The sequence below is a fragment of the Caenorhabditis elegans genome, chromosome V (assembly GCF_000002985.6).
Source record: "Caenorhabditis elegans chromosome V".
NCBI lineage: Eukaryota > Metazoa > Nematoda > Chromadorea > Rhabditida > Rhabditidae > Caenorhabditis > Caenorhabditis elegans.
Genome location: NC_003283.11, coordinates 14,821,284 through 14,847,876, shown reverse-complemented (window position 1 = coordinate 14,847,876; position 26,593 = coordinate 14,821,284). Strand labels below are relative to the sequence as shown.

The following is a 26,593-nucleotide window of genomic DNA, read 5'->3' as shown; positions in this document are numbered from 1 at the left end:
GTTTTGATTTCAACATAATATTTAAACAGGTGAACAGACCGCCATGCAAGATTTATCGGTCAATAAAAGGAAGCTGAAAAAACTAATTTCGAAACCTTCGAGAACAGAAAAAAAAACTGTTTCTCTTTCATGGGCAGGCATTTCATGAGATTTTTAAGTGCTTTCCTTTAAATAATTTTGAAGCCACCATGATTTTGAGCTTATCACTGACACCCCCATCTTTCCCCTATTGTCATTTGAAACGTATGACTTGGATCTCTGTTTGAGCTGAAAAAGAGATGAATGAGATGAAAGAGAAGAAGACAGAGGGCAACAACAAAAAGAAAAACAAAATAGCACAAAAGAGCGAGATGATCGAAAACCCCGAGAGAAAGCAAAAATGCTCATCACCTGCGGTGAGACGGCAGCTGTCCCCGCAGAAATATCATGTACCTGTGCGGAGACGCAGGGTATACAATCACATGGTGAACTCCTCGGGGTCCCTTCATCTCGTGTCAGCACATTTTTGTGAGCTCCAAAAAATTTTGTCACGAAAAACACCACTTCATGGATGCTGAAAACGAAATGAACGCTGAAAATGTCGATGTGGAACTTTTCTTTCGAAAACCACCGGAGATCACAAATTTTGAGTTGGTTAAGACAATTTGGATTGACCCGAAAGGTGAGTGTTTTTTCATATTTTTTTTAAATTTAGTTTGTAAAAATGCAGTTTGAAAAAAAAAAATTGAAAAAGCTTGATTTCTAATAGATTGTATCTCTTGCTAGTTTTTTTTGTGAATTTTGAAAATTTTGAAGTTCATAAGAAAAAGCATTATATAACTTTTTTAACTTAAAATTTCTGAAAAAAAACTTTAATAAATGTTCCACGTATCCAAGTAGGCACATATCCGATATCTACCTCTGAAATTTTTGTTTTTGATTTTTTCAGTTTATTTCTAGACATCCCGCAAAAATGATTCAAAAAATAGTTTTTAGGCATTAAAAAAGATAAAAAAAAATTTAAAAAGATAAAAAGGTAAAAAAGTCGACAAAATTATGTGGAAATTGTTTGGATTCCGATATATTTCGGAAAAAAATCTGAAAATCAAATTCGAAAACCCATATTAAAATATCGGAAAAGAGCTTTTGGAGCATTTATAGGTCTCAAAAATAAAGCAAAAAAACACTGAAATAATTAAAAATCAAAATTTAAAAGGTCGAGATTAATGCTTTGTCAAGGTCTTTCACTTAGAAAAAATAATATTCTTAAATTTCCTTGGAAAATCTTTTTGTCATTTCAGAGGAGACAAATTCCACAAACGAGCCAACATCTGAGCATGAGCCAAAATCCCTCCAGCCACTTGCTCTTCAACCCCTTCAAACTCCTGAGTCAGAGTCCGGTGGGTCCTCTTGTTCTCATTCGGAAGTTGAACAACTTCCTGACGATATTCTCAATGAACCTCTTGATGATGAAGTTTTTGAAGAAGAAGAAGAAAATGTGCAAACTGATTTACTGTTCCGTCAGCCAAAGAATTCAGAAATGGAATTAGCTTACACCATTTCAAAAAGTGCCGAAATCAACCTGGATGAATTGGAATTTGAGGATGAGGAAGTCGAAGTGGATCTTTTGTTCCGTGAGCCAACTGATCGTCGATTTGAATTGGTTTATACAATTCCAATGATGGAAGATGTGAGTATTGATTCTCAGGAAACCATTACTTTTGAGGACATTCCACCATCTGAAGAACTAGATAACGTTGTGGAAGAAGTTACAGATGTTGCTGAACTTACTGAATTTACATTTAAACCAGTTGAAAAAGATGAACAGACTGAAACTGAGTCATTCACTACAGTCCTAGAAGCGAATGCTGGAGAAGGTGCAAGAGACTTTATCGAAAGAGTTAAGTTGACTTCCAATGACACTTTGGATGATTTGGATGATGATCCTGAGGAAGAAACTTTCCAAAATTCGTTTGTAAAATCTGTGGACTCTAAGACGCCAACTCCAACAGGAGACAATTATGAAATTGAGGATTCCTCTGTATCTGATGTTCTCAAAGATGCAGCCGAAAAATTGCAAATAATTCGAAATTATTCTGCGGACTTGGAATCCGAAAAAGATACAATTAATACGGATGTTCAGCATGTCTTCATTGGTCTTGAGGATGAAGGTGGTGTTATACCAATAATCCAAGAAACACAAGAATATGTTGCAGAAATTGGACCTACTCAAGATAATCAAGAGTATGATTCTACTTCTAAAAGTGATTTGGAACCTCAAAGCTCTGCTGATGGGGTTGTGGAAACTTCGACTTTCGAAGCCCCAGCAGTCTTCGGATTGGAAGATTCTGAAGATATTATAAATAAGCATGCACTGGAAACAGCATCAAATCAAGAATTCTCGAAAATTAAAGAGCCTGAAGTGACTGAAGTTTCTGAAAATACCGCAGAAAATTTGAACGAAGAAGTTGGAGAATCTAAGAATCCGGAAGCAATCGATCTTGTAGAATCTGGAGAGAACGCAGGCATCGAGCAAAATGCAGGAGCTGAACAATCTCAAAAAGAAGCGGTTGAGGAAACTTCAAGTTTTAAAGCCCCAGCAGTCATTGGGTTGGAAGAATCTCGAGATATTTTGAAAGATCCTTTACTTGAAACTGCACCAGATCAAGAAAACTTCAATAATAAAGAATCTGAAATGACTGAAATTGCTGAAATTACAACCCCAATTAGACTTGAATCGTCTGGAGACAACTTCATTGGTACCGATCCAGAAAAGGGCACAGAACAAATTAAAGGTTCTGAGAGCTCCGAATTAGTAACCCAAGAAGTCATTGGGTTGGAAGAATCTGGAGATATTTTGAAAGAACCAGCATTGGAAACTGTAACAAACCAAGAACTTTCTGAAAATAAAGTTTCTGAAGTGACCGAAATTGCTGAAAATATAACCCCAATCGGACTTGAATGTTCGGGAGACAATTTTATTGGTACGGATCCAGAACAGCAGCCAGAGCCCATCAAAGGGATTGAAAGTTCAGAATTGGATGTCATTGGGTTGGAGGATTCTGGAGATGAAGTGAAACAATCACAGTTGAAATCTTCAGAAGATCAAGAATTTTCTGAACTTAAAGAACACGATGCATCTGGAAATGTTGATGAAACTGGTGAGAGCGCAGATATCAAACAGGATGATGTAACGGAAATTGTTCAAAGAGAAACGATTGGGCTTGAGGATTCTGGTCTTGCAGAGATTGTCGCTGCTCATGAGAAAAATTTGACATCTTCTGATATTGACAGTTCTGTGATTCCGGAAGATGCGGAAAATGCATCTCCAGAGGCGATTGGCCTTGAATCTTCTGGAGACAACTTTATCGGTACGGATCTAGAACATGAAGAAGGTCAGATTGACAATTGTGAGAGTTATGTATTGGAAACAGCAGCTGTCATCGGTTTGGAGGATTCTGGAGAGAACTTGAAAGATTCTGTACAGGAAGATCCACCGGAGAAAGAATTCTCTGAAAATAAAGAATCTGAAGTTACTGGGGATGTTGAAAATACAACTGCAATCGGACTTGAATCTTCAGGAGAACACTTCATCGGTCTGGAACAAGGACAGCAAGCAGCTTCCATTGAAGCAAATGAGAATTCTGAAATGGAAGCTCCAGCAGTTATCGGTTTGGAAGATTCTGGAGATAATTTGAATAGGCCTGCATTGGAAACTGCATCAGATCAGGAAAGTTCTGAAAATAAAGAACCTGATGCATCTGAAAATGTTGAAGAAACTGAGCCAGTTTCATCTGCAAAGGTAATTGCGCTGGAATCATCTGGTGATTGTGAAGAAGGAAATATCAAAATATCTGCTAATGAAAATAGCGTGGAACCTGATGGGGCTGACAAACCAGCACATACAGAACAAGAAATTCCCACAATAATTTTGCCGTCTGAAACTACAGTCACTCAGCTAGAAGATCATCTTTCTGAAACTGAAGAGAAGCAAAACGAAGTAGAAAGCTCAATTAAATCAGAAAAAAATGTGATTGGACTTGAGGATTCCGGAGATACTTTCCGGGATACGAGTGGCCTTGCTCCTGCTGAAGACAATGAAGCTGAAGCGACCATAACTACAGATTTTGTTCCACTGGAATCTGCGGGAGATATTCCTTCTGAGAACGAGATCAAGGAAGTAGCATCTGCTCCTGATGTTGTTGGTCTTGAAGAATACATCATTGGAAACATCCCAAACGCTCCAGTTGTTAATGATGATATTCCCAACGTTTTTACTCCGGAGGTAGCCAATGATGAAACAGTGGAAACTTTTAGTGTTACAGCAGAAGAAGCTTCTATTCCTGTTGTTGTGGAACTTGAACCGATAGGTGACGAGTACGAATTTCAGAGACCTGTAGAAAACTTCTCGGAACCATCAGATAACATAAATCTTGAGGAGAGTGGAGCCGAGCAGGTCTTGTTAGAAAATAATATGTTTACGCCACTTGATGAACTTGAACCTCAACAGAAAATCTTAAACGAAAAAGCGGAGCATATTGAAATAGAAGCTTCTGGTGATGAGTTCATCAAAGATCACCCATTTCCTGTTGAAAATGAACAGAATGTCAACGAACAGAGCTCGAGAGTTGAAACCGTACATAGTTTCATTGGACTTGAATCTTCTGGAGTTGGTTTGACTGGAGCTGTTTCAGACTCAGTTGCCAACAATGTCAAAGAGAATACAGAATCCCCAGATATCATTAGTCTCGAAGCTTCTGGCGATGAGCTTTCAAAGCTTGTTGAAGCTCGAGAAATTATAACAGAAAGTAAAGACGCTTACTCTACAGATGTACCCGAAAGTCGTAAAACCGTTTCGGATGTTATTGGTCTTGAAGAGGCAGGTGACAAAATTGTTTCGAACAATGTTTCCAATGTGATGGGGAATCCGGATGAAAGTCAACTTGCTTTAGAACAGGCAGACAATGTCCCCGAGCTTCCAATTGAGAATTCGGAGCAAGAAACCGTCGCTGTCAAAGCTACAGAATCGTGTGATCACGTTGTTGACTCCCAAAAGACACTTGAAAGAGCTTCTTCATTAGAAGAAGACATCATGTCGCCAGAAGTGTTGGGCATCACAAGTTCCCAAACACTTTCTGATTATCTTCCGGTTATTTCAGAGGATCAAGACAGTATTCCAGTTCCAGTTACTGAAGTTGAAGAAACTTCAGAGAAACTGGTTAAAGCATCATCTTTAGAGGAAGATGTAGTCTCGCCAGAAGTCTTAGAATTGGATGACAGAGTGCAGAATAAAAATCCTGAATCGGAAGTAACAGCAGTCGATGCTTCTAAAACTGAAGGAGACTTTTCTGATTCACCTGATTCTAGGGCCACAGAAACATTTATGGAGAAGTTGGTAACAGTGACTGAAAATCTTCTTCCAGCTGGAGATAAATTATCAGAAGAGCGTATTCAAGAAATTAGAGAAAATGAAACAATTTCTCAGCCTGGCAAGGAGGAAGACGACCTTGAAAACGCTAACGATCCAGACGATGAAACCATAGTTGAAAAAATTGTATCAATGGCTGAAAGCTCTCTCCCAATTGAAGCCGTTATTTCTACTGAAGATGGAGGAACTTCAGATCAACCTGCACAGAATGCAATTCCAGATTCTGAAGAGACTACTGTTGATGATTCACAAACCGAAGAGATTTTTACTGATGATAACGTCAAGAAATCAAAAGAAAACACTCCTAAAGCCGAAAATGACACCGAGATTAATTACCTTCCTGGTGGAGAAGAAGGACCAGAGGATAACGCTGAGAAGAGAAATGAAGCAGTATCTCCTAATGACGAGACATCAGAAATCAAACAAGACTTGGAAAATTTGGAGAATGGTGCTTCAGGACCAGACAACAATGTTCAGGTTGATGAGGCTGCGCAAGAAGATCCTACTGATCCAGAAACCGTTGATGAGACAACTTCAAAGATCAGTGAAAATATGCCAAAAGCACCTGATACTGAAGATGACAATGCAACTGAATTTATCGAGGCTGGACTTGAAACTACCGAAGCTTTTGGTGATGCTGAGCATGTGAGCTATCTGGATGCCAATATCGAGAAATTGGTTGCAATGGCAGATGAACCGCTTCCAGTTGATGAACTCGTAAGCATTGAGGAACGACCTGAAGAGGTAGCTCCAGCGGAATCGACTGGAGAAGACGAGGATATTTTCAGGAGAGATAGAAGAACGGTATCTCTTACAGGAACTGGCGACCAAAATGCTCCGATTCAGGTTATATTTGTTGGGGATGGAGATGAAAATCCCGATGCGAATGCTGATCAAGAAAGAACTTCTGAACATAACGAACTTATTGAAAGTGATAAAGAATCAGAAGAAGCCATCACAAAAAATGAGGAAGATGTCGATCAGGATCCAATTCAAAGCGAGGAACCTCTTACATCCCAAGAGGGTGAAAGCTCAATTGGAAATAAGATAGTAGCTGTTGTGGGAAGTGTTCTTCTTGGTGGAGCCGTGATTCCATATGGAGTACTTGCCAGTAACGAGAATGAAGATGCTCATGCCGATAGGGAAGTTGAAGAAACTGGTGACTCTACCCGTGATAGGCCTGAGGAAGAGACATTCGTAAGCAAATTGACTTCAATGGTTGAAAATATTCTTCCTTCAACAAATGATGAGAATCCAGAAGCTGTTTCCATGGTCGAAAATGTTCTTCCAGTGAATACAGAGGGTCTGGATGAATCGAAGGAAGATAATCCAGATGCTCCAACTGCAGAAGCTCACAGTGGCGAGAAAAATCTGAGAAACGACAAAACAACTGATACCAGAGAACGGGACCCTGAGGAAGAAACAATACTGAATAAGTTGGTGGAAAACGCTCTCCCAACTGGAGTAACGGGTTCTTTCACTGAAGTTTCTGCTCCTGATGCTCAAGAACTTGATGAAACTGTTGTAGATCATGCTGGTCAGAATGATACGTCTGAAGTCGAAGATGCTCCTGAAAAATCAGCTGGCGGGACAGTTATTGAAAAGTTCACCTCGATGATTGAAAGCATTCTTCCTGTTCAAGCTCCAACTCAGCCTGAAAATGCGGAAAGCCATATTGATCAGGAAACTGGAGGAGCGTCAGAAATAAAAGACGACCAGAATCAACCTGAGGAATTCAGCGCGGAACATCAAGGCAAGTTTGAAGTTTCTGCAGAGCCGGATCAAGAAAGCGCAGAATTTCAATTGGAAGCCAAAAAAGATCAAGATAAGGAAACAATTGAAAACTCGGAAGATGCAAAGAAAGAGACAGTTATGGAAAAATTAGTTTCCCTGGTTGAAAATATTCTTCCTGTAGAAGCTGTTCTACCGTCTGACAGCACTGTTACCAAAAATTCAGAAGACAAGAAAGAACTTGAAACCCAAGAGCTTTCCAGCAAAGAAATCAAAACATCTGGACAACCGGAATATGTACCTGAAACTTCAGAGGCATTCGTTTCTGATCCTGAAATATTCCAAAGAGTTAAGCGAGCTTCTTCTACGGAACCTAAAACTCAAAAAACTGAACCACATGCTCCCATTTTCATAGTTGGACAGAGTACTGAAGATGATGAGCAGAGCATTGCCAATGTAATCGATGAACTTGTGCATGAAGACGATGAAAAGAAAGTTCCCGAAGTTACAGCTAATATCTCGGTTTCCGCTAGTGAAAACATCGATGATTCCACAACCGCAAACGCGGTTCCAAAAACTGAAGTGTCCTCGGAGCAGTTACAAGTGGCAACTGTGGAATTTGAGCTTGAGAGTGCCCCAGAAGAGGAATCTGCAGCCATTCCGGAGGTTCAAGAACCACTCGAAAAAGTTGAAGTTCAACCAGATTTATCTCAAAATTCCCCAGCTCCACATAAGATCATAGACTTACATTTTAATATTCCAAAGGATCACGAGGACTATGGCAATGACTATGTTCCATTTGGAACTGAAAGTTCTGAAGAATCGCAGAAAGCAGATGGTAATCAAGAGAACCAGGAAGAAGAAGACGTTGTCGCTGAGCTGAACTTCCATCCAATTCGTCAATGGAGAGACGAAGATGTGATTTCCCTTCAATCTCTTAAATCTTTAGTTGCAGAAGTTGGCTGCATTACAGATGTTGATGCTTCTGATGTTAATGAGCAAGACGAGGAGTCAACATTGAAAATTCTTAAGGTTGTACCATCTGAGCCTTCTTTGCTGGAACTTGATTTTACCAATGATCCAAAAGTTATTCATGTTCCGATTCCGTTGATGGAACCAGCGACAATGTATTTGGAAGAAATGGTAGAGTGGATTATTGCAGATGCTGTGAAAGAAGTTAGTGAAATGGAGGTGGTGACAGAATCCGAAATAAGTGAGATGGCACCGCAAGTCTCTGAATCCACGTGTCCGATTCCTGAGCCACTAGCTGATTTGAAACTTCCAGTTGAAGATGATGAGAAGACTCCAGAACCTGAGCCGGTAGTTCCTGGGCAGGTTCAAGAGAGAATCATCCCAATTGAAGTTGAACAAGCTCCAACGATTCCACAACGACCACCTCGTGCTCCAAAATCTGAGCTTCCGAAAGTTGCAAAGCCTCTAGACGATTCGAAATCACGTGTGAGATTCGCTCCATTGAATATCAAACTGGGAAGAACATACTCTGAAGAACAACAAAAAGAACTTGTAGAATCTTTGGAAAGACCTCTGACAATCATAACTCAACAAAAACCACCTGAGAAGCCAACTGAAGACATTGGAGCCCTTTCTCCTCTCTCACCAAATACACTTGCTGAGTATGAAGAGGTTCCAATGATGGATATGCAATCTGTTCCACATTCTCCCCAGGAGAAGCAGGAAGAGATTGAGGCGCTGTCGGAAATTATTGAAGAGCCACAGGCTATGAAAGAAGTTGAGAAGCCTGTAGAGTCAGCTCCTGAGAAGGATAATGAGTCATTGGAAGCTCCAGAAATTATCAATGAACCGATCAGACGAGTTTTAGTTGAAACTAAAATTATGGGACCTGGAAAATCACTGAATGAAGATAATGATGATGATGATGATGGAAGTGAATGTTTGGATTCAATTGGGGATCTTAGTGAACGAACTATTCAAAGATTCAATACCTCCAGTGAGCAAATGTGTGCTCTTTTAGTAATAGTTATGATTTGCTTAACTTTTAGTTCTTTATTCTGATGATTTTGCTAACGAGTTTGGATTTTTTTAACAGGATTTTCAAACTTTTTTCACAATTCATAATCTTTGGCATCTACTTCCAATTATCTTACAATGTTTTTCTTCGTGTGAACTCACATTTTGAATTCTCTTTTCATACTCTCAAATATTTCCAGTTGACGATCCATCTATCCGTCGTGACTCTTTCTCCTCGATTTCTTCCTTTGGAGATCGTCAAAAGTTCCGTACCGCTATTGAGAACATTCGACAAGATTTGCTCCCATTTCAATCTTCTGTTCGTTTTCATTTTCTCCCAATAATTGTTTTATAGAATTTCAATTTATCTTTTTCAGGTTTCCCAGTACCTTCGTTCATCTCCAAACCCATCTCAACAACTTCTAGTCACCAATTTATCAATGGATTCTCCATCTGATTTGTCGCCAAACGCGCCGCCAGTCGGGTTTGAAAACACTGCCCAATTCCTTGAAAAGTTGCAACAAGAGGATCGACCATCCGCTGAAGGATCCATAGATTCCAGTGGATTTGAGAAGGTTGATCATGAAGGTTTAGACGAGTTCGCAGCTCCGCCAGTTCATGATCCAATGCAAAAGTCAGTATTTGGAAGCCTTGGATCTGACGACATGGTTAGTTTATTTTTATTTGCAAAATTTTGGTTACATTTTATAATTTAAACGAGGAATGTGGTGAATGAATTGAGGAATCTTTATGGCCTGTCTCTCTAGGTTTGAGCTTTAAATTTTCTGAAATTAATAATTGTTAAAGTCAAATTTAAGGTTCAAAACGTTTGTGAATGCGTTGAATGCTTGTTCAGTATATTTCTATCCTACTTTTAAATTCAATCTGAAATCAGATAGGTCTTATTAGATAGGCTTAGGCTGCCAAAAATTGTGCTCCTGACTGAGTTTGAACTGGGAAACTGTTTTCAAAATATTTTAAATTTATCACTTTCGAGTCCCCGTGCAATTGCTCCAAGTTCAAATTTTCATTTATTTTTTATGATTTTAGAGAAATAGAGAAGTAGGAAAAGATTTAGGATGCTTGTTAGGTTTGTTTTTCAATTTTGAAACTTTTTTCATCAAACTCGATCAAAAGTCTAAAATTTTAATTAGGAAAGGGACAACTTTGATTGATTCTAAAAAATTTGAACAATTTCGAGTCGGTTTCTTTTAGTTCAAAGATATTTTCTACAGTTTTTATAGAAGTTTGGTGAAACTGAAAATCTGAAATTTTATATTTACAATTAGTAAAAGTCTATCAATGACTCTTACACTAAATAAACCCTTCCAAAAAAAGTCCATATAACTGTCTGGAGATCAAATACTTTTTTTCTCCCAACTTTTCACACTCTCATCAAAACCATTTCTCGTGGAACCATCAATTTTTATTGGCTTCATTCTCGTTCGATTCTTCCTCTTTTCCATCACCAAATGCACATACAAACTCGCGGAAAAAAGAAACTAAAAGCCAAACAAATCGTTACTTTTCTATCCTTTTCCGAGGTGGAAAAAAGGGTGACGCTCCACCACAATTTTATAAAAGGAAGATTGGAGATTCCGTGAACCTGCCCATTTTCGTTCCTTTTCTGTTCCTTTTGGGACTAGTCGTCCATGTAAAATTATAAAATTGCGCTGCGCCGCATACACTCGCATACTTTTGCCCCTTCTTCTCTCTAAGGCTTTTTGGTGGTAACTGGATAGTGGAAGATTCTCAAATTTCTTCGTCTTTTTCCATATTTTACTACTAAGATATAAGTGAGCCACGAGCTGCTATGATTGTCAAATCATGACAATGATTTTCGGTGCTTCTTCTGTAATTATTTCTGAAAATTTGGATGACGAATCAGAGAGACAGGTCTTGGTTTATTATCAGTTTGTCAAAAAATATATTGTGTTGAAAATAATGTCGCCCCAATAATTTTGCAAGCCTGCCATAAAGTTAATCGTGTCGATTCTATTAGGACTTGTGTAGTCCAGGAGGAGAAGTGTTCATTTATAATTTTAAATGTTTTTTTTGTATTTAAAAACAATGAATAATGGATTGATCATTTTGAATGTTGAGTTCAGAAGAGTTTGGCGAAAAACTGAAAATTATTTTAATACATTAAAACTTTTCCTAGTAAAATACATCGTAAATTGGCATGATAAACCGTGTGGCTTGCAAAATTCAAGGAGCTCTAGCAGGACAAAATGGGAAACTGATATATATTGGTGTTGCAAGTGACTATATTTTCAAAAAACTTGGATATTGTAAAAATGCATGAATTTGTGAGGTGATGTGTCTAATTCAGAAGCCAGGATCTCAGGACGACGGATTCGTATTCATCGAACGAAACGAGGCAAACGAAGCAACTTTAAAGAAGAATCAGAAGGTTGTGAATGAGTTACTTTTTCTGTTTTTTTTTTAGTTTTGTTCTATGTCTGTCAGCTCCTTAATTTGTTGTAGAACTGTCAGTGTTTGTCAAGTACACCCAACCGCTCCTTTTTGCTATATCACATGACCCCAATGGAACAACCAACAAACGAAAAATATATTTTGAGAAAAACCGGAAAGGTGATCGCAAAAAAATATTTTCTCATTTTATTTTGGTTTGATAGTGCGGTAATCAAAGCGAGTGTGACCGAAGAAAATCGGTTGATTACTCATTGCTATCGAACACTTTTTTACTTTGCAATACTTTATGATGACTCATTGGGAGGCGTTTGCTAGATTTTTTAACAAGAATTTGAATTATTTTCTTTTAATCCAAAAAAATTTTATTTTATTTTTTCTATTTTTGTTGATTTTTCGATAATTGAATTCAGAAAAACCAACAAAACGTACGAAAAAGAAATGAACTTCGATGTTTTGCAAAAAATATTAAAGCGCGCGGCGAGACCCATCCGCAGAATTTAACCACCTCCCTTGAATACCGTAGCATTTCTCAAGAAAACACATTTTATTTTCAAATTTAATTTTTTCTGAATTTTACAAGTGAATCCTCATTGCGGCGCCACTATTTTATTTTTAATATTTCACAACTCAAAATTTAAAGAAAAAAGTATTGCTCACAAATTCTCAGCAATATTTGTTAAAACTGTTCAAACCTGCAAACTTTCGAAACACTCTCCAAAAGTGTCAGCAATTAATGAGTCAATTTTCCGCGCGCGCCACGAGAAAATTGCTTTGGAACTGCCCAAAGACCGCCCGTTCTCTTGTTTTCCGGTCACTCGTCGATTTTTCAACACTTGTTGACTTCAAAATGTTTTACATCACCTTTTCTATACGGCTGCATAATTCGAATTTTCAATTTGATTTGAATATTCCGGAAATTCGTTGCTTTTTACTGCAAAAAAATAGCCGCGGCGCGTACTCCTCAGCGCTCCTCGACTCATTCTCTCTGAATCTCTTGTATATCTTCTCACTTTTCTTTTCTTTCCCTTTTCGCCCATTTTTGTGTTATTTTGTCGTTTGGAAAAGGAAAAGGAGAGAAGAGAGGATAGGATGAACACTAAATACTCTTCGTTTTCCATGTTTTGTTCACTTTTAGAAACAAAGATTCCGCCGTTTTGTTTGTTTGGTTTCAACAATGCCATTTTGAGCAAGTTTGCGCTTTTCGTTCCGCTTCATCCTGCAAATTTGAAAAGTTTCACTTTTCAAGAACACCTGTGAAATCCCGTCGTGGCTTCCGGAGATTACACTTTTTGTCTCTTGTTCTCAAAACTAACTCTCAAACATCTTTACGCCAACGCCAGTTGCTCTCAGTTTGAATCGAAAAAAACAAGATTCGTAGAAATTTTTCCAGTTTATTTATTGATTTTCAAAATTCGAAATTAGCCTTTATTCCAAATGAATTTTGCTCGAATTTCATGATCAACGCTATAAATTCGAAACAAAAATCGTTTTTTAGAGCGCGCGAAATTTCATAAGGAATTTACAATTGCTTTTCGAAAAAAATAACTTTCGAAACAATACAAAAAACTAAAAATATCAATATTTTGTTGGATGTCTTCGTCTATATGTTCTTCCCACAGCCCTTGTGTTTATGTGTCTCTAGTACAACCGGCGACAACACATTTTTTTTTGTCTCCAGCAGTGTCATACACAACCCTTCCATTTTCTTCTCAAAATTTGTCATAATATTTTAAAATTTCAGATGTCTTCCCATCACAACGACGTCATCGAAAAGAATTATTTCAACGACAACGCACCGACGGCTGCTCTTCTCGAATCTCCGATTGCTGAGGAAGCTCGTAAACTCGTGCAAGATGCCGTCGAATCGGCTTCGGAATACAAGAAGCAAGCGGTCGACAGTGGTGATGAAATTGGACGTGAATTGCTCGATAATGTTGAGCAAAAGATTGAGCAAGTGAAAGAGCCAATTGTCGATAGCTTGCACAAAGCTTATGATGGAGTCGGCGATTTTGTGCACGAAACTGTCCCAAATGCAGTTGATGATTTTGTCAGAGAAGCTGAGAAACAACTTCCAGAGAGTCCAGTTCCAGAAAAGATTGAGACTCCAGAACCACTCGTCGATATACACGACACTGTAGACAAAGTTCATGATGAAGTCGACAACTTCTTGAGACGTGAGCCAACTCCACCATTCGAGACTGATGATGTTGCTCCATTGTCCGACGATAAGCCACAGTTCGGAAATCAGACACCTGAAGAGGATGAGACGACTTTTGATCGCAAGGGACCATTAACGATTCCAGAGGAAGTGGAGAAGGCTGCCGCTGCTCAAAATAATGATCTTGATGATTTCGATCCATTGGTTACTTCAAACACTGGAGCTGCATTTGGAGCCGCTGTTGGAGCTGCCGCAGCTGTTGAGTCTCTCACCGAAGAGGAAATGTTTGGACATCAGAAGTTTGAAACCGTGCCACGTCCACCAACTCCACCAAAGGATATTAGTGATGAAGATGTGAAGCCATCGACTGTTAATCTTGGTCCATCTCATCACCATTGTTAGTTTAAAAAAAGTAATATTCTGAAAAAATAATATTTCAGCTCATCCATCATCGCCACATCATTCGATTTTAAAGCATCACGGTGATGCATGGATCGATTTCAAGACTGTTCCACCATGTGGTAAGTTGAATAAAAAGAAGAAATTCGCATAGCATTCAAAATGAGGCACAACCCAATTGTGCTTCTGCTCTTGGTCTTTGTCTCGCTATTGAGGAATTGCGGTCGGCTCAGCCAGCTCCAGAACTAGCTCAAAAGCAGTAGCATACACAACAAGAATAATAGGGGCGGGTGGAGAAGCTGGCTGGCCATCTATGGTGGGAAGGGTTAGAAGGGGAGACATTGGGTGGAGCGCTCAATTTGGCACGACTCCAAGTCGATACGATGCGCGAAAATAGACGGGTGAGAGCTGGAGGGTGCAGATGGCCGGCGTGGTGGTCACATGGTCCGGCGAGCCATAAGAGGAAAAGAAGAGAAGCACAACCACACCACAGACACACAACAACAACGACCAGTACTACTGGATGGCCTCCCGTATTTGTGTCTGCAACTACACGTGCTTTGTTTTCACAAATTAGGATTCACCGTTCGTTATTCCTCGAATTCAATTTTCTTCCAATTTTAGCGTTTTTACAGCAAAATCTGCATAATCCTTGTCTCGTTCGCCGTTTTTCCAATTCTTTTTCTCATATTGTTTAAAAACCTTTTCATTCGTGGCGAGACCCATGTGGTGCAGTGGGAGTTGCGCCTTTAAACCGTAGTTCGATCTCTCCAAAATTTTAATGGCAAATCTTCAATGTGATTTTCTTCTGATTTCAGCGTTTTTTAAATATAAAATCTGCATAATCCTTCTCTCGTTTGCCGATTTTCGATTATTTTCTTCCGCAGTTTAGAATTCATATTTCACCAAAAAATGATTCAAGTCGTGGCGAGACCCACGCGGTGCAATGGGTGTTGCGCCTTTAAATCGTAGTTCGAGCTCTCCATAATTTTATCGCCTACTTTTTCAATTTTCTACTCTTTCAAGAGCGTTTCGCTCGTTTTTTGCCACTTTTGAATTGAATTGTGTTGCGTTAGTCTCCTTCGAAACAAAAGAAAGCGTCGCCCGTTGTGCACCAATGATGAAATAGTGTGCAGTTGGCGGAGGCGCCGCCACCACAAAACTAACCAGCCAATTTGAATTTGAATTTTGGCGCGCACTCACTCCTTCTACGCTATTTCATCATTTCTAAATGCGTCGTTGTGTTGAGGAAGATCCTGTATTTGCTAGTTCTCCTGCTATTTGAGCTTTATTCTGAAGCTCGCCGCAGTGCGGCACTAATCCGAAAATTACGCGTACGCGCTCCATCTAGGAATAATATCCGTTTCGCTAATTAGAATTCACCTCATCTATCGAACAGAGCACTCGTTGATGATTATGTTCAATTCACGCATAAGATTTTGAATTCATTTAATTTCGCAATAATTCTTGTTTACATATTTCTTACCTAGTTCAGTCAGACACCAAACAACTAGTCTCGTGTTCTCTCAATATTTTGTGCCTGTTTTTCAATCAGTTGCGCCGCTCATCAACTGCCTTTTTTGTCGTTCCAATATCAGTATAGTTCTAACAAAAACCAAAACAATCAGTGAGCTTGCTTTACCGCTTCCGCTCGGAATCGCTCAATTTTCGGCCTCTCCGTCTAATTATTCATGGACCCAAAGTCTCTGCAGCAGTCGATACACATGACTTTGACCGCAGCCAAACGCAATAATTGACTGAAAGGCACGTGCCTTCCGAAATATACTTTCTACTTTCCTCTCTTTTTCACGGCTACCAGTATTGTTATTATAATATCGGTACTGGTGGAGAAGGTCACGCATCCGAAAATGAAAGTTTCAATGTTTGTGTTTCCTCTAATTTTTGTTGCGAAACGAGTAATAATACACTTTAGGAAACATTTTTTCTTCAAAATTCAACATCTTTTTAGCACAAAATGCATTTTCCCCGGGGGAAATAATGTTCTTGCTCGCCTTTTTCGTATATCTTTCTTGTTTTGCGTCTTTTTTCTCTAAATCTCTTCCACTCTTGGATAATCTCTTATCTCTCGTCGTTTATCTATCAATCTCGCTCATCATTCACGTGAAACATCACAGAAAATTCCGTTGGAACGAAGAACAAGCAACAACAATGAGTAAACTGGGAGCAGTTGGACGCGGACTGTACGCGCTCATCGCGTTCATTGTTAATATTGTGCTCCGAGTTGGACTCAACGTGGCACTTGTTGTTGGAGTCGCTGTCAGCGCTCACGAAGCTTACAAGCTGACGAAAAGCTCTGGAGTTCTCCGAAAGAAAGAGGGTAAGAAAAATGAGAACCTTTAGAACGGTGAAAAAAATCAATTATCTCGAGAAATATAGTTTTTAACAGAATTGTAGGTCACTGTGAATTCATGGGAGTTGGTTTTTACAATGAAAATAAAGAATCGGCCTCGACTTGATCGTCTCGGCTGCGGAAGCAGTTAATGTGTTTCTTGACGGGACCAGGTCGTATAAGATAGAGACATCGGAATACAATACATACGAATACGTACACGAAGAATCGCTTGAGACCCAGAGAGCATCATTGTGAGCGCGCGCGGTCACCGTCTCTTCTGTGGCAGTTGGAGGTCTCAAAACTGCAAATGCAACTAGAGAGTGTGAAGATTTGAGCAACGCAGACACTGGGCCGCGGAGATAGTTTTTGTTGCGCGGAGGGCGTTGGACGTTGATCGGTTGCCGATTACGGTGACCGCAGAGAGACAGGGTGGAGACAAATACGCGGCCGTTCGACTCCCCGTCACTTTTCTCGTCGCGATATATTCCGCTTTTGCTGTTGCCTCTTCAGTCACTCGGGCATCGTCGTTGTCATCGTCAGCTTGTTTCATTTTCTTTACCAAAAATGGCTCAAACTCGTTTTGTTAACAAAAAATACTCCAAGCAACCGACCTGGGTCCCAGCAACCGATTTTCCCGGCAAGAGTGAGTTGATAGAAAGTGGGCGAGGGTGGAGCTGAGAAAACAGGTGTCCGTCCCGGTGGGAGGGAGGGGAAGCTTTTTACTCATCTCTTTTTCGCAATCCCTCTCCAATTTTTTGTTTGTTCGTTTCGGCACTCTTCTCCTTGAAACACGTGTGAGATCGATACGTACAATTTCTCATAATTATTTCTGTAACCCTAAAATAAAATAAAATGCTGAGTTGTCAGTGTCAGAAAGGCGAGTTCTTATCAAAAAATCGAGTTTCTTATCATCTGCTACGAAAACATTATGTGTCGGGTATAGTGTCTATCATGTTCCAAGTAGGGTGAAGAACACATTTAGATCATTGATGAGTACAAAGTGCGGAAGAGACGTTTGAATATTGGGTTCATGATTAAAAAAAAAAAATTATCGGTAATAATGATAATAATTGTTTATTTTTTCAGTCTTGGATGTGATCTACTGGCGCGATGCCAAGAAGTCAGCCATCGTTCTCTCATTGGCTCTTCTCGTCCTGTTCGTTCTTGCCAAGTACCCACTTCTCACAGTCGTCACATATTCGCTTCTTCTTGCTCTCGGAGCTGCCGCTGGATTCCGGTGAGTTTATCTCAAAGCACTTCTAGGCTACAACCATTAATGAGTTCGATTTTCAGCGTCTTCAAGAAGGTTGAAGCTCAAATCAAGAAGACCGATTCTGAGCATCCATTCTCAGAGATCCTCGCACAAGACTTGACTCTTCCACAAGAAAAGGTTCACGCTCAAGCTGATGTGTTCGTTGAGCACGCCACCTGCATTGCCAATAAGCTGAAGAAGCTCGTCTTCGTTGAGAGCCCACTGGAATCTATCAAATTCGGACTTGTTCTCTGGTCTTTGACATACATCGCTTCGTGGTTCTCTGGATTCACCCTTGCCATTCTTGGACTTCTCGGAGTTTTCTCTGTGCCAAAGGTTTACGAATCTAACCAAGAAGCCATCGACCCCCATCTTGCTACCATCTCCGGACATCTCAAGAACGTCCAGAACATGTAAGTTTTCAAAATATCATTTTCGAATGAGAAGACTAAATTATAAACATTATTTTTTAATTTTTATTAATTTCAGTATCGATGAGAAACTCCCATTCCTCCGCAGTGCTCCAGTCGCCGCTGAAGAGAAGAAGGATCAATAAATCGATTGCCATCCGAACACACTTTGCCATTGTTTTTCCTTTCCCTCATCCCAAAAAATTCCGCATTTTGATATTTATCATCCCCACCCAAACCCAAAATCGCTTCTATCAAATTTTCCTCAATTTTTTTTTTGACATTTTCAGGCTTTTCCCATAATGCGTGTCTTCTTGTAGAATGTAAGTCGATCAAGTAGATTCAAGCAACATCTATTGCTTACTATTTCCCACCAATACCTACCCACCTAATGCATCCAACCCCCAACCGATTCATAATTATTTGTACTGTATATCTTGTCACAATTTTGGTACATTTATTTTCTCTCAATTCCCAATTCAGTCCCCAAACAATGTCTTTTGTCTATCGTAAATAAGTTTCTCTTTATTATATAAAAGCTTGTCCTCATAATTGGACTACTCGAGACGCTGTTATAACAAGAACTCCGAAAAGTGTGAAGCCGTATGCAGTACCGAGGAGAAGTAGATTGCGGCGACCCTGGAAACAACACTGATTGAATCTATTTCAGTTTGTTAAAAACTTACAGAAATTTCTCTGAAATAGAAAACGCTCCATGCTGAAGTTATCCATCCAGGTGCCATCATACAGATTGGATAAGAAATTGTTGGTGATAGCTGTTCATTGGCAATGAAGAAACAAGCCATTGCTCCAGAAAAGAATACACCACTGAGCATTGAAGGAATCACTATTTTTGGAGGAATTGAGGGTTTTCCCTTGCTGAAAATAAAATATTACGATAGTTAGAAAATTTTAATTCTAGTTTTTCGGAATTTTTTAAATATCAACAATTAGTTTCCAGTGGAAACGTTTTCCACTTACCGCACAAAACAATAAGCAATGAAGATTATTACTGAAACAATCATTACTCCTGTGAAAAATGAAAAGTGAAACGAGACGGGTGACGTAATTTCAGATGATTTTGGGTAGATGTCGTGACGGGTCTGAAAACTCACGTGGTGCCGGGCTGTCCCACTACGGTTTGATCTACAAAAAATGCGGGATTGTTTTGCCCAGAAAAATGTGACGTCTCTGCGTCTCTTCTCCCACATTTTTTGTAGATCTACGTAGATCAAGCCGAAATGAGACACTCTGGCACCGCGTGGAAACTGTCAGTTTTAATTTAAAAAGAAGAAAACCCAGTATCTTGGAGGAGGTGGAAAACTTTGAAAGCATCCCCATTCTTCGCAAATCTCTCTTTGTGATATTGGCATCTCTGCCGAAAGTTATCTCCAAATAAGCTCCGCCCATGGCTTGATTTTTGAATGTTTTCTTAACGAATCGTGTGAGACTCAACGATGGGAGACCTTGGCAGGAGATTTAAAATGTTCAATACTTTTCTGTCAAATTGTTTTAAATGTCCAAGAAACACCAATTCTCACTCCAAAACCTCTTGCTCAAGTCCTGCACAGGAAGGATCCTCTCACGAGCGAAACGTTCCAGCTATAGTAACAGTATTTTTATTGAAGAAAAGTCAAAAAGCGGGAATTGAAAATAAAAAGGGTACGGTAGCTGAAAAGTTTCGGTCGTTCCAAGACCCCATGTCGTGACTTTGGAAAAATGTTTAACTTAACTTTTGAAACTCACCATGAGTAAAGTGACTGGAGTTGTCATTACTCCCAATGATAATCCAACAATCACTGTTCCAATCCATGCAATCACTTTTTTCCAGTAACTAATGGTAACGTTGTCTTCCGTATTTTGAGTATGCTGGTGCAGTTTTTCCTGAAAAAATATATTTCTTTTTGCATTCAATTCCCGCCTATACCATAGGTAGTACAGTATCAGAAGCAACCGACCCAACCACATTGACCTTGATAAATGGATAGATTGAAGACCTGAAATGTACATTTTAAATTTAGAGCATAAACTTTAATGTGCTAAATGATAAATGATAAAGCTAAAATGTCCGAATGTCAGTTTTTTGATGAAAAGTTAAATGTCGTGAAAATTCAGTTTTTTTCAGTTTTACAAAATCCGTTGTAATGATACTCCTGCTTCAGGTAAATTTTAGGCCAGATAATAAGATAAATTGTTCCATTTTTAATAATTTTTATCAGGTTATTGAAGAATTCTGGTATTTTAACCGTCAACTTACCCAACTATTAGTAAAATAATCCCATTATAATTGAGTAAAATGCTCATTGGAACGGCGGAAGGTACACCAAATAGACCGAATCTAGATATTGCCCAGCCTGTCAGACAAGATATTGAAGACGCAAAAAGCATGAACATTGCCATTCCCACATGAGACATGATTTGGACTGCAAAGCAGTTGGCTGAAATTTTAAAGTAATCGTAGTTTAGAATCTGAATTTCAATTCAATAATTTTTAACTTCAATTTTTAAAAACGTTTTTAATTAATTTTTTTTCTTATTTTTCAATGTTTTTTTTTAATTGAACTTTGTTTTTTTTTTTGATAGATGTTATCAGCAAAATGATGACAAATAGTTGGTATAAATAAGGAGGAAATTGTCATTCAAATCACGATCAAATCGATCCCAATAACTCTCCCAACAACACCTCAAGATGAATGCCATCTACACTGCCGTCCTTGTTGCTTCAACTCTCGCCTACACTGCAATGGCTTGGATTGGACTCAGCATTGAAGCTGCCAACGAGGATCTCATCTAGATCGATCGGAGAAAACCGCCACAAGAAATTTTGGTTAACACAATTCATATCATATCATATTTGTAATAAAATGTTTTTGTATTGTATGGCTCTTTTAGGTGGGTCATGAGTTCTTACTCGGCAATTCCCGGCAGCTTCTTCCCCAAGTTTGGGGCTTTCCAGCTTCTTACCCAACTCTTGCCAACTTCTAGCCCAGAGTATGCCCAAGTCTTACCAAACTTCAACAATTCTAGTGTAAACTCCCTCGCCCGAGTCTTGCCCAAGTCTTAGCCAAGTCTTGCCAACTTCTTACCCAAGTTTGCAGATGTAAAGAACGAACAAGATTCCGAAATCCCGCCTGCGCAATGTTTAGCGTAAATCGACATTTTGTCTTTTGAGTAATTTGTATTTAAAATAGAAGAATTTCGATGTAATTGAAAGAATTCATAGGAAAACTTGTCCCTTCAAATGGCTAACATTGTTTAAAAAAAATGTACGAACAAGGTTTGCTTTTTCTCTCATCTAAAAATAAAAAGAAAAGTTATCTTCAGGATGATTCTTCTCCTAGTCAGTCATTTTGAATTTTTCAAAGACTGAACTGTTCCTTTGAAATGTAAACTTGTATAAAATTGACCGTTATTGAAAGACATGAAACAAACATGAATTACAGTAATTCTGTAAATTCTGAACTTAGAATCATCAGGGAGCACACTTGAAAACAAATGAAATAAGGTATGTGAGACTACCGTATCAATCCGATATGTCTGATACTTCCTCAAAAATATCTATCAGAATATGAGTACGATATATTATTACTAGTGTGCATCTCTTTGCGCGACCATCGTGGCTCAGCAGGTAAGACTTCGGGACAACGGGAAATGCGATGAAAGTTCAACACACAGGTATAAATTGGGTAAGAAATTGGCAAAACTTGGGTAAGACTTCGGTAAGACTTGGGCGACGCCTCGAGACGACGAGGTAGTCCCCGACTTTTTTCATTTTTGAGGCGGCGCCCAACTCTTGCCCAAGGTTTACCCAAGTCTTGGCAACTCCTTATAAATGTTTTTATTTTTTGGGCAAGGCTTGGGTAAGAAGTTGCGAAGCCTTGGGTAGGAAGCTGGCGGCAAACGCCGAGTAGTCCGACTGCCAAGCTTTAATATTCAAAGCCGGAAAGGCAAGAAACCTTAAAGGTGCACTGTCACTTATGGAGATTTTTCATTGAATTGCTCATTGTAACTTCAATATGCAATAGATATTTTTTCGGCAAACGCACAAAACGGTTTTTTTCAATATGATAACTTTTTCATCCAAAATTGATATAGAACTTTATAAAAAGATTCGGTCCATCTTAAAATGACAATTACTTTTGTTGAAAAGCTTCAAAAACACATCAAATAGTGCCTGAAAGTTGCCGTTTGCCGAAAAAGTGCCGTGCCGAAAAAGTGCCGTGCCGTAAAAGTGCCGTAAAAAGTTTTTCGGCTAACGACAAATTTTAGGTACTATTTGGCTTTTAGGCTTTTTAGGCGTTTATGAAGCTTTTCATCAAAAATAGATATTATAAAAAACCTTTTTCTGAATTAATTTTGGATGGAAAAAAGTTGGATATATCATGTATCAGTTTGTGCGTTTGCCTAAAAAATGCCGCACAGCCCTGTTTCGAATAGTTACCATTGTTCGAGCAACAAGCTCATCGATATACTGATATTTGCCAAACTATGATCACCCCTTCCTATAAGGACAATGAAATTAAATATTATCAGTCTAACTTCGCATTTATCAAAAGTTGTTAGAGTTTTTAATTGGAGAACGAAAGTTAGCAGAAAACTGCCAATTAAAATTCTTTGGTAGTATTGCGCTCCACCAGTTAGTTCTCCGGACAAGAAAAATCGTTTTTCTAAAGAATTTCCTCAAAATTTGGGATCTTTTTAATAGCGCTATGGTTTGGTTCTTGATAGCTCATAAGAATTTAGAACTCATAATTTCTTTAACAGAGCTGGATTCTTCCTTTTAACTTGAAATAATTGTTCAAAAATCAGACTTGCAATCCCTATTGAGTTGCTCCAAAATGATCGAGTGAACAATAGACTTTCATGCAATACATATACGTTTGAACTTCAAATTTACATATATCTTTCTTAATTTTACCGTATTTTTAAAACTAACTTGTCGACCAAATAGCTCCACCAACCATTGCCAAACCATATATTCCAGGAAATTCCATATAGGCGTAAATCATGAAACTTGTCAAATATCCGTTTTGATTGGAACAAATAGAGTTCCAAGTAGAAGTGATGCACCGAGACATGCTGATAATCCAATGAGCATTGCCCATAAAATGTAGTTTCAGACTGAACAAATGTATTATTGGGAAACAATAAAAAATTATGGCCAAAAAATAACAGTGATTTGTCAGTTATATTTGTTGTATGGGACAGAAGCAAACAATAAAATATTCAAGACATGTTTTTTTATGAAAGTGATCACAATTAAATGAAAAGCATGGCAAGAAGGATGATCAGTATGGTTGACGTTCAAGGCAGTTTTTGAGAGTGTGTCTGAAAGAAGAAGAATAATTGGAAAACTGTATGTTGTAGTCTAGGTTGCAGTTGTTCGGGGAAAAGAAGATATGAAAAAAGATCATTGTTCATTCATTTTCAATGATGGAAAGGTATGTGTATCGAAACTATTGAGTTCGAAATGATACCCCAAAAAATTGCCTATGAAAACTAATTGTGGAACACTACATGCTTGAAAACTGCTCTTTTCTGTGTTATTATCTTAATTTAAACATTTTAGTTTAGGTAGAAATATGATAAAAAGCTAGATTGATCTAAAACCAGTGTTAAATTTTGGAAAGTTCGAAAAGTACCTAAATAACTGACTGTAAAATGACAGAAAGGTTAAACATTTCGCCAGAGTGCAGTTGCGCCAGAATGATCGCTCCGTGAACACTGTCGCCATTTCGGAACGCCGTTCACATTTTCAGTCTTTTGTTTCAAAATAAAAACTACAGATCATGAAAGACTGAAAAATCGCATTCCGGGTTTGACCTGATTCTGTTCAGTGTTTATTAAGCAATCGTATTGTGAATAGAAAAAAGTCGATTTTTAAAATTTTCAGTCTGGTGCTCTTCTTCAAGTTAGCGCCAAAGCTGTTGTTTTCAAGAAATTGGCTGCTCAAAAAGAAGTGATAAATTCAGCATTTACTTTAAAACTACGAATTGCGTATTTCAGATCCACAGGTACCAGAATCTATTGGTCTCTTCGTTCCTCTTTTCGAAGTTGCTGTAATTGTAATTGCACAATTATACAATACCTAATTTAGGATGTAACTTTTTTAGACAGAGATAAATAAGATCAACATAAGTTGTTTAGAAATGATTCAAATCTGTACAATGACATGAATCAAAATATGCTATACAACATTTTGATACTGACATAAGATATTCCAATGAGCATTGTCCATAAAATGTATGTTGTTCCAAACTGTACAAAAATTCATCGATAAGGAAAATTTGGAAAATGTTGACTAGAAAATGCTTGTTAGAAATATTCAAGAAAAAAATTGTATAAAAGTGATAACAATCAAATGAAAAGCATGGCAAGAAGGATGATCAGTATGGTTGACGTTCAAGGCAGTTTTTGAGAGTGTGTCTGAAAGAAGAAAAAATAATTAAAAAATTGACTAGCTGGGAGAGCATTTTTTAAAACTAATTTACGTATTTTCGGTACTTTCTTGGACAAAAGTCTGAAATGCCAAATTAAAGAAAGGTCATTAAAAAATAAAAGATTGAAGAAATTTTTCAGTTTATTATTTGCAAATGTCCCACTAAAAGCTACTTATTTTGATGGAAAATTGCCTAAAAAACTCAGATCAAGTTTTTTCTAGTTTGAAGGGCACTTTTCTTAAAAGGTTCTTTTGAAATTGGTGTATACTTCTATATTTATTTAACTTTTTTTACAACACTATGCAGATACTTGAAACAAAAACTTACTGAATTGGATATGGATTTGAAGCTGCTTGCCATGAGAGATTCTCGTCGAATTGCCAGAATCCTTGTCTTACCTGAAAACCTTGTTTTTAAGAAATAACATCAAATAAATTCTTCGACTCACATTTGGAACTTGCTCTCTATGCACAGTCTCAAATAGTCTGATCTCGTCTTCGTGAGATTCTGGATCCATTACTGTTGTGGTTGTAGTTGTAGTTGTCTTTTTGATTGGGATTTCACCATGATTATCCAAGAGATGAGCTGCATATCCGCAATGGAAAAGAAGAATTCCGACAATGATGAGGATCAGAGCCAGTGGGATCAAAGCGGAGGCACTGTAAAAAACTGTTTTTCAAACTTGGCATAATTTATTTATTTATTTTTGTTTTTTAAAGGATTTGTTTCACCTAAAAACAATTTTTTCAGTCATCTGACATTCAAAATTTATTTCCTTTCACAATTTGGACAATTTTGATTTCATTAAAAAAAAAGAAAATGATAAAACACTTTTGGAATTTTTTTTAGAATTCCGTGTAAAAGTGCAAGTATCGAATCAAAAATAAGCGGGGAATCTACAGGAACTCTACAAAACTGCCAATTTTGATACGACAAACTTTTTTAGTCAATTTAATTTTTTAAATTTATATCTTCTAAGTATCTATAGTTAACTTGGATATATTGTTTGTTTTCGGTAAAAAATTAAAAAAAAACGGTAAACAAATCTTAAAGTAACCATAAAAATCTTGGGTTTGAGATTATTTTTCCAACAAAAATTGCATTATTCTTAAATAAATCAAACGGTTTTCTAAATTAACCTATTGTCAATTTTGTAGGATTATTATTTAAAAAAAAACTTACACTCCAGCACATTCAATTGCAATACAGGTGAGAAGCATTGCCAGAAGAATAATGACTCCGAAGAAGAAAAGAAGTGCTCCGATTATCAGAACACATTTTCTGTAAAATCCAATAACTATAATGCAAATTTTACTTTTTCAAAAAGTCTCACCTTGCTGGCCAAATACCCATGTAAGCTGGAAGGCATGGAAAACAGAAAACTGGTGGAGCTCTCCGACTGTACCAGGGAACGTAATCACCATCCGTTACTATTTTTACCATTATTCTGGAAATTTATTTTTGTTTTTCTCAACAAAAATCCACAAATCGTGTTGAAAAGAAAAGTAACGTTATAGTTCGCACATGTTTTTCTTTTCAAAAAAGAGAGATACTCGAAGATCCGAGAAGCAATTTTTGACGGGAAGAACAGAAGGAAAGAGTTTAAAAATGTTTTTTGTGGCAAAAAGAGCCGAAGAAAAATTTGCCATTAGAAATGAAGGAAGAAACTGAAGATTGTGTGTTTTGTACAATTCACATAATGCTAAATAAATGGAAAAGTATTTAGGAAAGGAATATGGGAACAAGAATAAGTAATTAAGTAGAGTTTGACTACCAAAAATTTGAATATTTATTTGGATTTGAGAGCAAAAAGGATTAAAAAAAACAGTTTTCGAACTAAATAGTATTTTATGAGTTCATGACAAATCAAATAAAATAACATTACAATCATTCCTCGTCAATTATATTGTTTTCAAAATGGACAAATATAACTATCAAAATAGTTTTATCAAACATTATTTTTTCGATAGCCATTTTCCAAAATATTTAATGTTCTATTTAGAAAAACAAACTTTTCA

At 37.8% G+C, this 26,593-nt stretch overlaps 4 protein-coding genes and 4 non-coding genes across 16 annotated transcripts; 4 read left to right on the top strand and 4 right to left on the bottom strand.

Moving 5' to 3' along the window:
• Nucleotides 1–463: 463 nt before the first annotated feature.
• On the top strand, nt 464–18,700 carry ret-1 (Reticulon-like protein; the record flags this gene model as incomplete). Of its 7 annotated transcripts, none has more annotated exons than NM_074255.8 (10): nt 464–661; nt 1,281–9,107; nt 9,328–9,446; nt 9,505–9,795; nt 11,460–11,540; nt 13,305–14,118; nt 14,162–14,242; nt 17,560–17,710; nt 17,767–18,138; nt 18,215–18,687. In NM_074255.8, the coding sequence occupies 10 exons, from the start codon at nt 565–567 to the stop codon at nt 18,279–18,281; spliced, it is 9,900 nt and encodes a 3,299-aa protein (NP_506656.2). The 7 variants fall into 7 exon arrangements, with proteins under 7 accessions (NP_506656.2, NP_001123026.1, NP_001379411.1 ...); NM_001129554.5 differs by having other exon boundaries at nt 565–661; nt 17,755–18,138; nt 18,215–18,700; NM_001392661.2 differs by lacking the exons at nt 464–661; nt 1,281–9,107; nt 9,328–9,446; nt 11,460–11,540 and having other exon boundaries at nt 18,215–18,689.
• Nucleotides 14,422–14,546, bottom strand: W06A7.8. Its single transcript, NR_070003.1, has one exon. It is a non-coding gene; the product is annotated as an Unclassified non-coding RNA W06A7.8 (non-coding RNA).
• On the top strand, nt 15,166–15,283 carry W06A7.12. Its single transcript, NR_102095.1, has one exon. It is a non-coding gene; the product is annotated as a small nucleolar RNA W06A7.12 (small nucleolar RNA).
• On the bottom strand, nt 16,766–16,987 carry W06A7.6. Its single transcript, NR_070002.1, has one exon. It is a non-coding gene; the product is annotated as an Unclassified non-coding RNA W06A7.6 (non-coding RNA).
• W06A7.4 (Transmembrane protein 144) lies at nt 18,646–23,453 on the bottom strand (the record flags this gene model as incomplete). 2 transcript variants are annotated; one of them, NM_001269697.3, is made up of 7 exons in its annotated part: nt 18,646–18,774; nt 18,822–19,014; nt 19,117–19,238; nt 19,882–20,019; nt 20,063–20,132; nt 20,393–20,573; nt 23,072–23,453. In NM_001269697.3, the coding sequence occupies 7 exons, from the start codon at nt 23,211–23,213 to the stop codon at nt 18,682–18,684; spliced, it is 939 nt and encodes a 312-aa protein (NP_001256626.1). The 2 variants fall into 2 exon arrangements, with proteins under 2 accessions (NP_001256626.1, NP_001256627.1); NM_001269698.3 differs by lacking the exons at nt 19,882–20,019; nt 20,063–20,132; nt 20,393–20,573; nt 23,072–23,453 and having other exon boundaries at nt 18,682–18,774; nt 19,117–19,160.
• Nucleotides 20,825–20,929, top strand: nspa-8 (Nematode Specific Peptide family, group A; the record flags this gene model as incomplete). Its single annotated transcript, NM_001380818.1, has 1 exon — nt 20,825–20,929. The coding sequence occupies one exon, from the start codon at nt 20,825–20,827 to the stop codon at nt 20,927–20,929; it is 105 nt and encodes a 34-aa protein (NP_001366846.1).
• On the bottom strand, nt 23,353–26,024 carry W06A7.2 (uncharacterized protein). 2 transcript variants are annotated; one of them, NM_001269695.4, is made up of 5 exons: nt 25,909–26,024; nt 25,758–25,856; nt 25,024–25,234; nt 24,903–24,973; nt 23,353–23,463 (listed from the first exon to the last, which is right to left on the bottom strand). In NM_001269695.4, exons 1-5 carry the CDS (start codon nt 26,016–26,018, stop codon nt 23,424–23,426), a joined length of 531 nt encoding a protein of 176 aa, NP_001256624.1. In that variant the 5' UTR covers nt 26,019–26,024; the 3' UTR covers nt 23,353–23,423. The 2 variants fall into 2 exon arrangements, with proteins under 2 accessions (NP_001256624.1, NP_001256625.1); NM_001269696.5 differs by lacking the exon at nt 23,353–23,463 and adding an exon at nt 24,390–24,561 and having other exon boundaries at nt 25,909–26,022.
• Nucleotides 23,421–23,476, top strand: W06A7.7. Its single transcript, NR_070001.1, has one exon. It is a non-coding gene; the product is annotated as an Unclassified non-coding RNA W06A7.7 (non-coding RNA).
• Nucleotides 26,025–26,593: the final 569 nt, after the last annotated feature.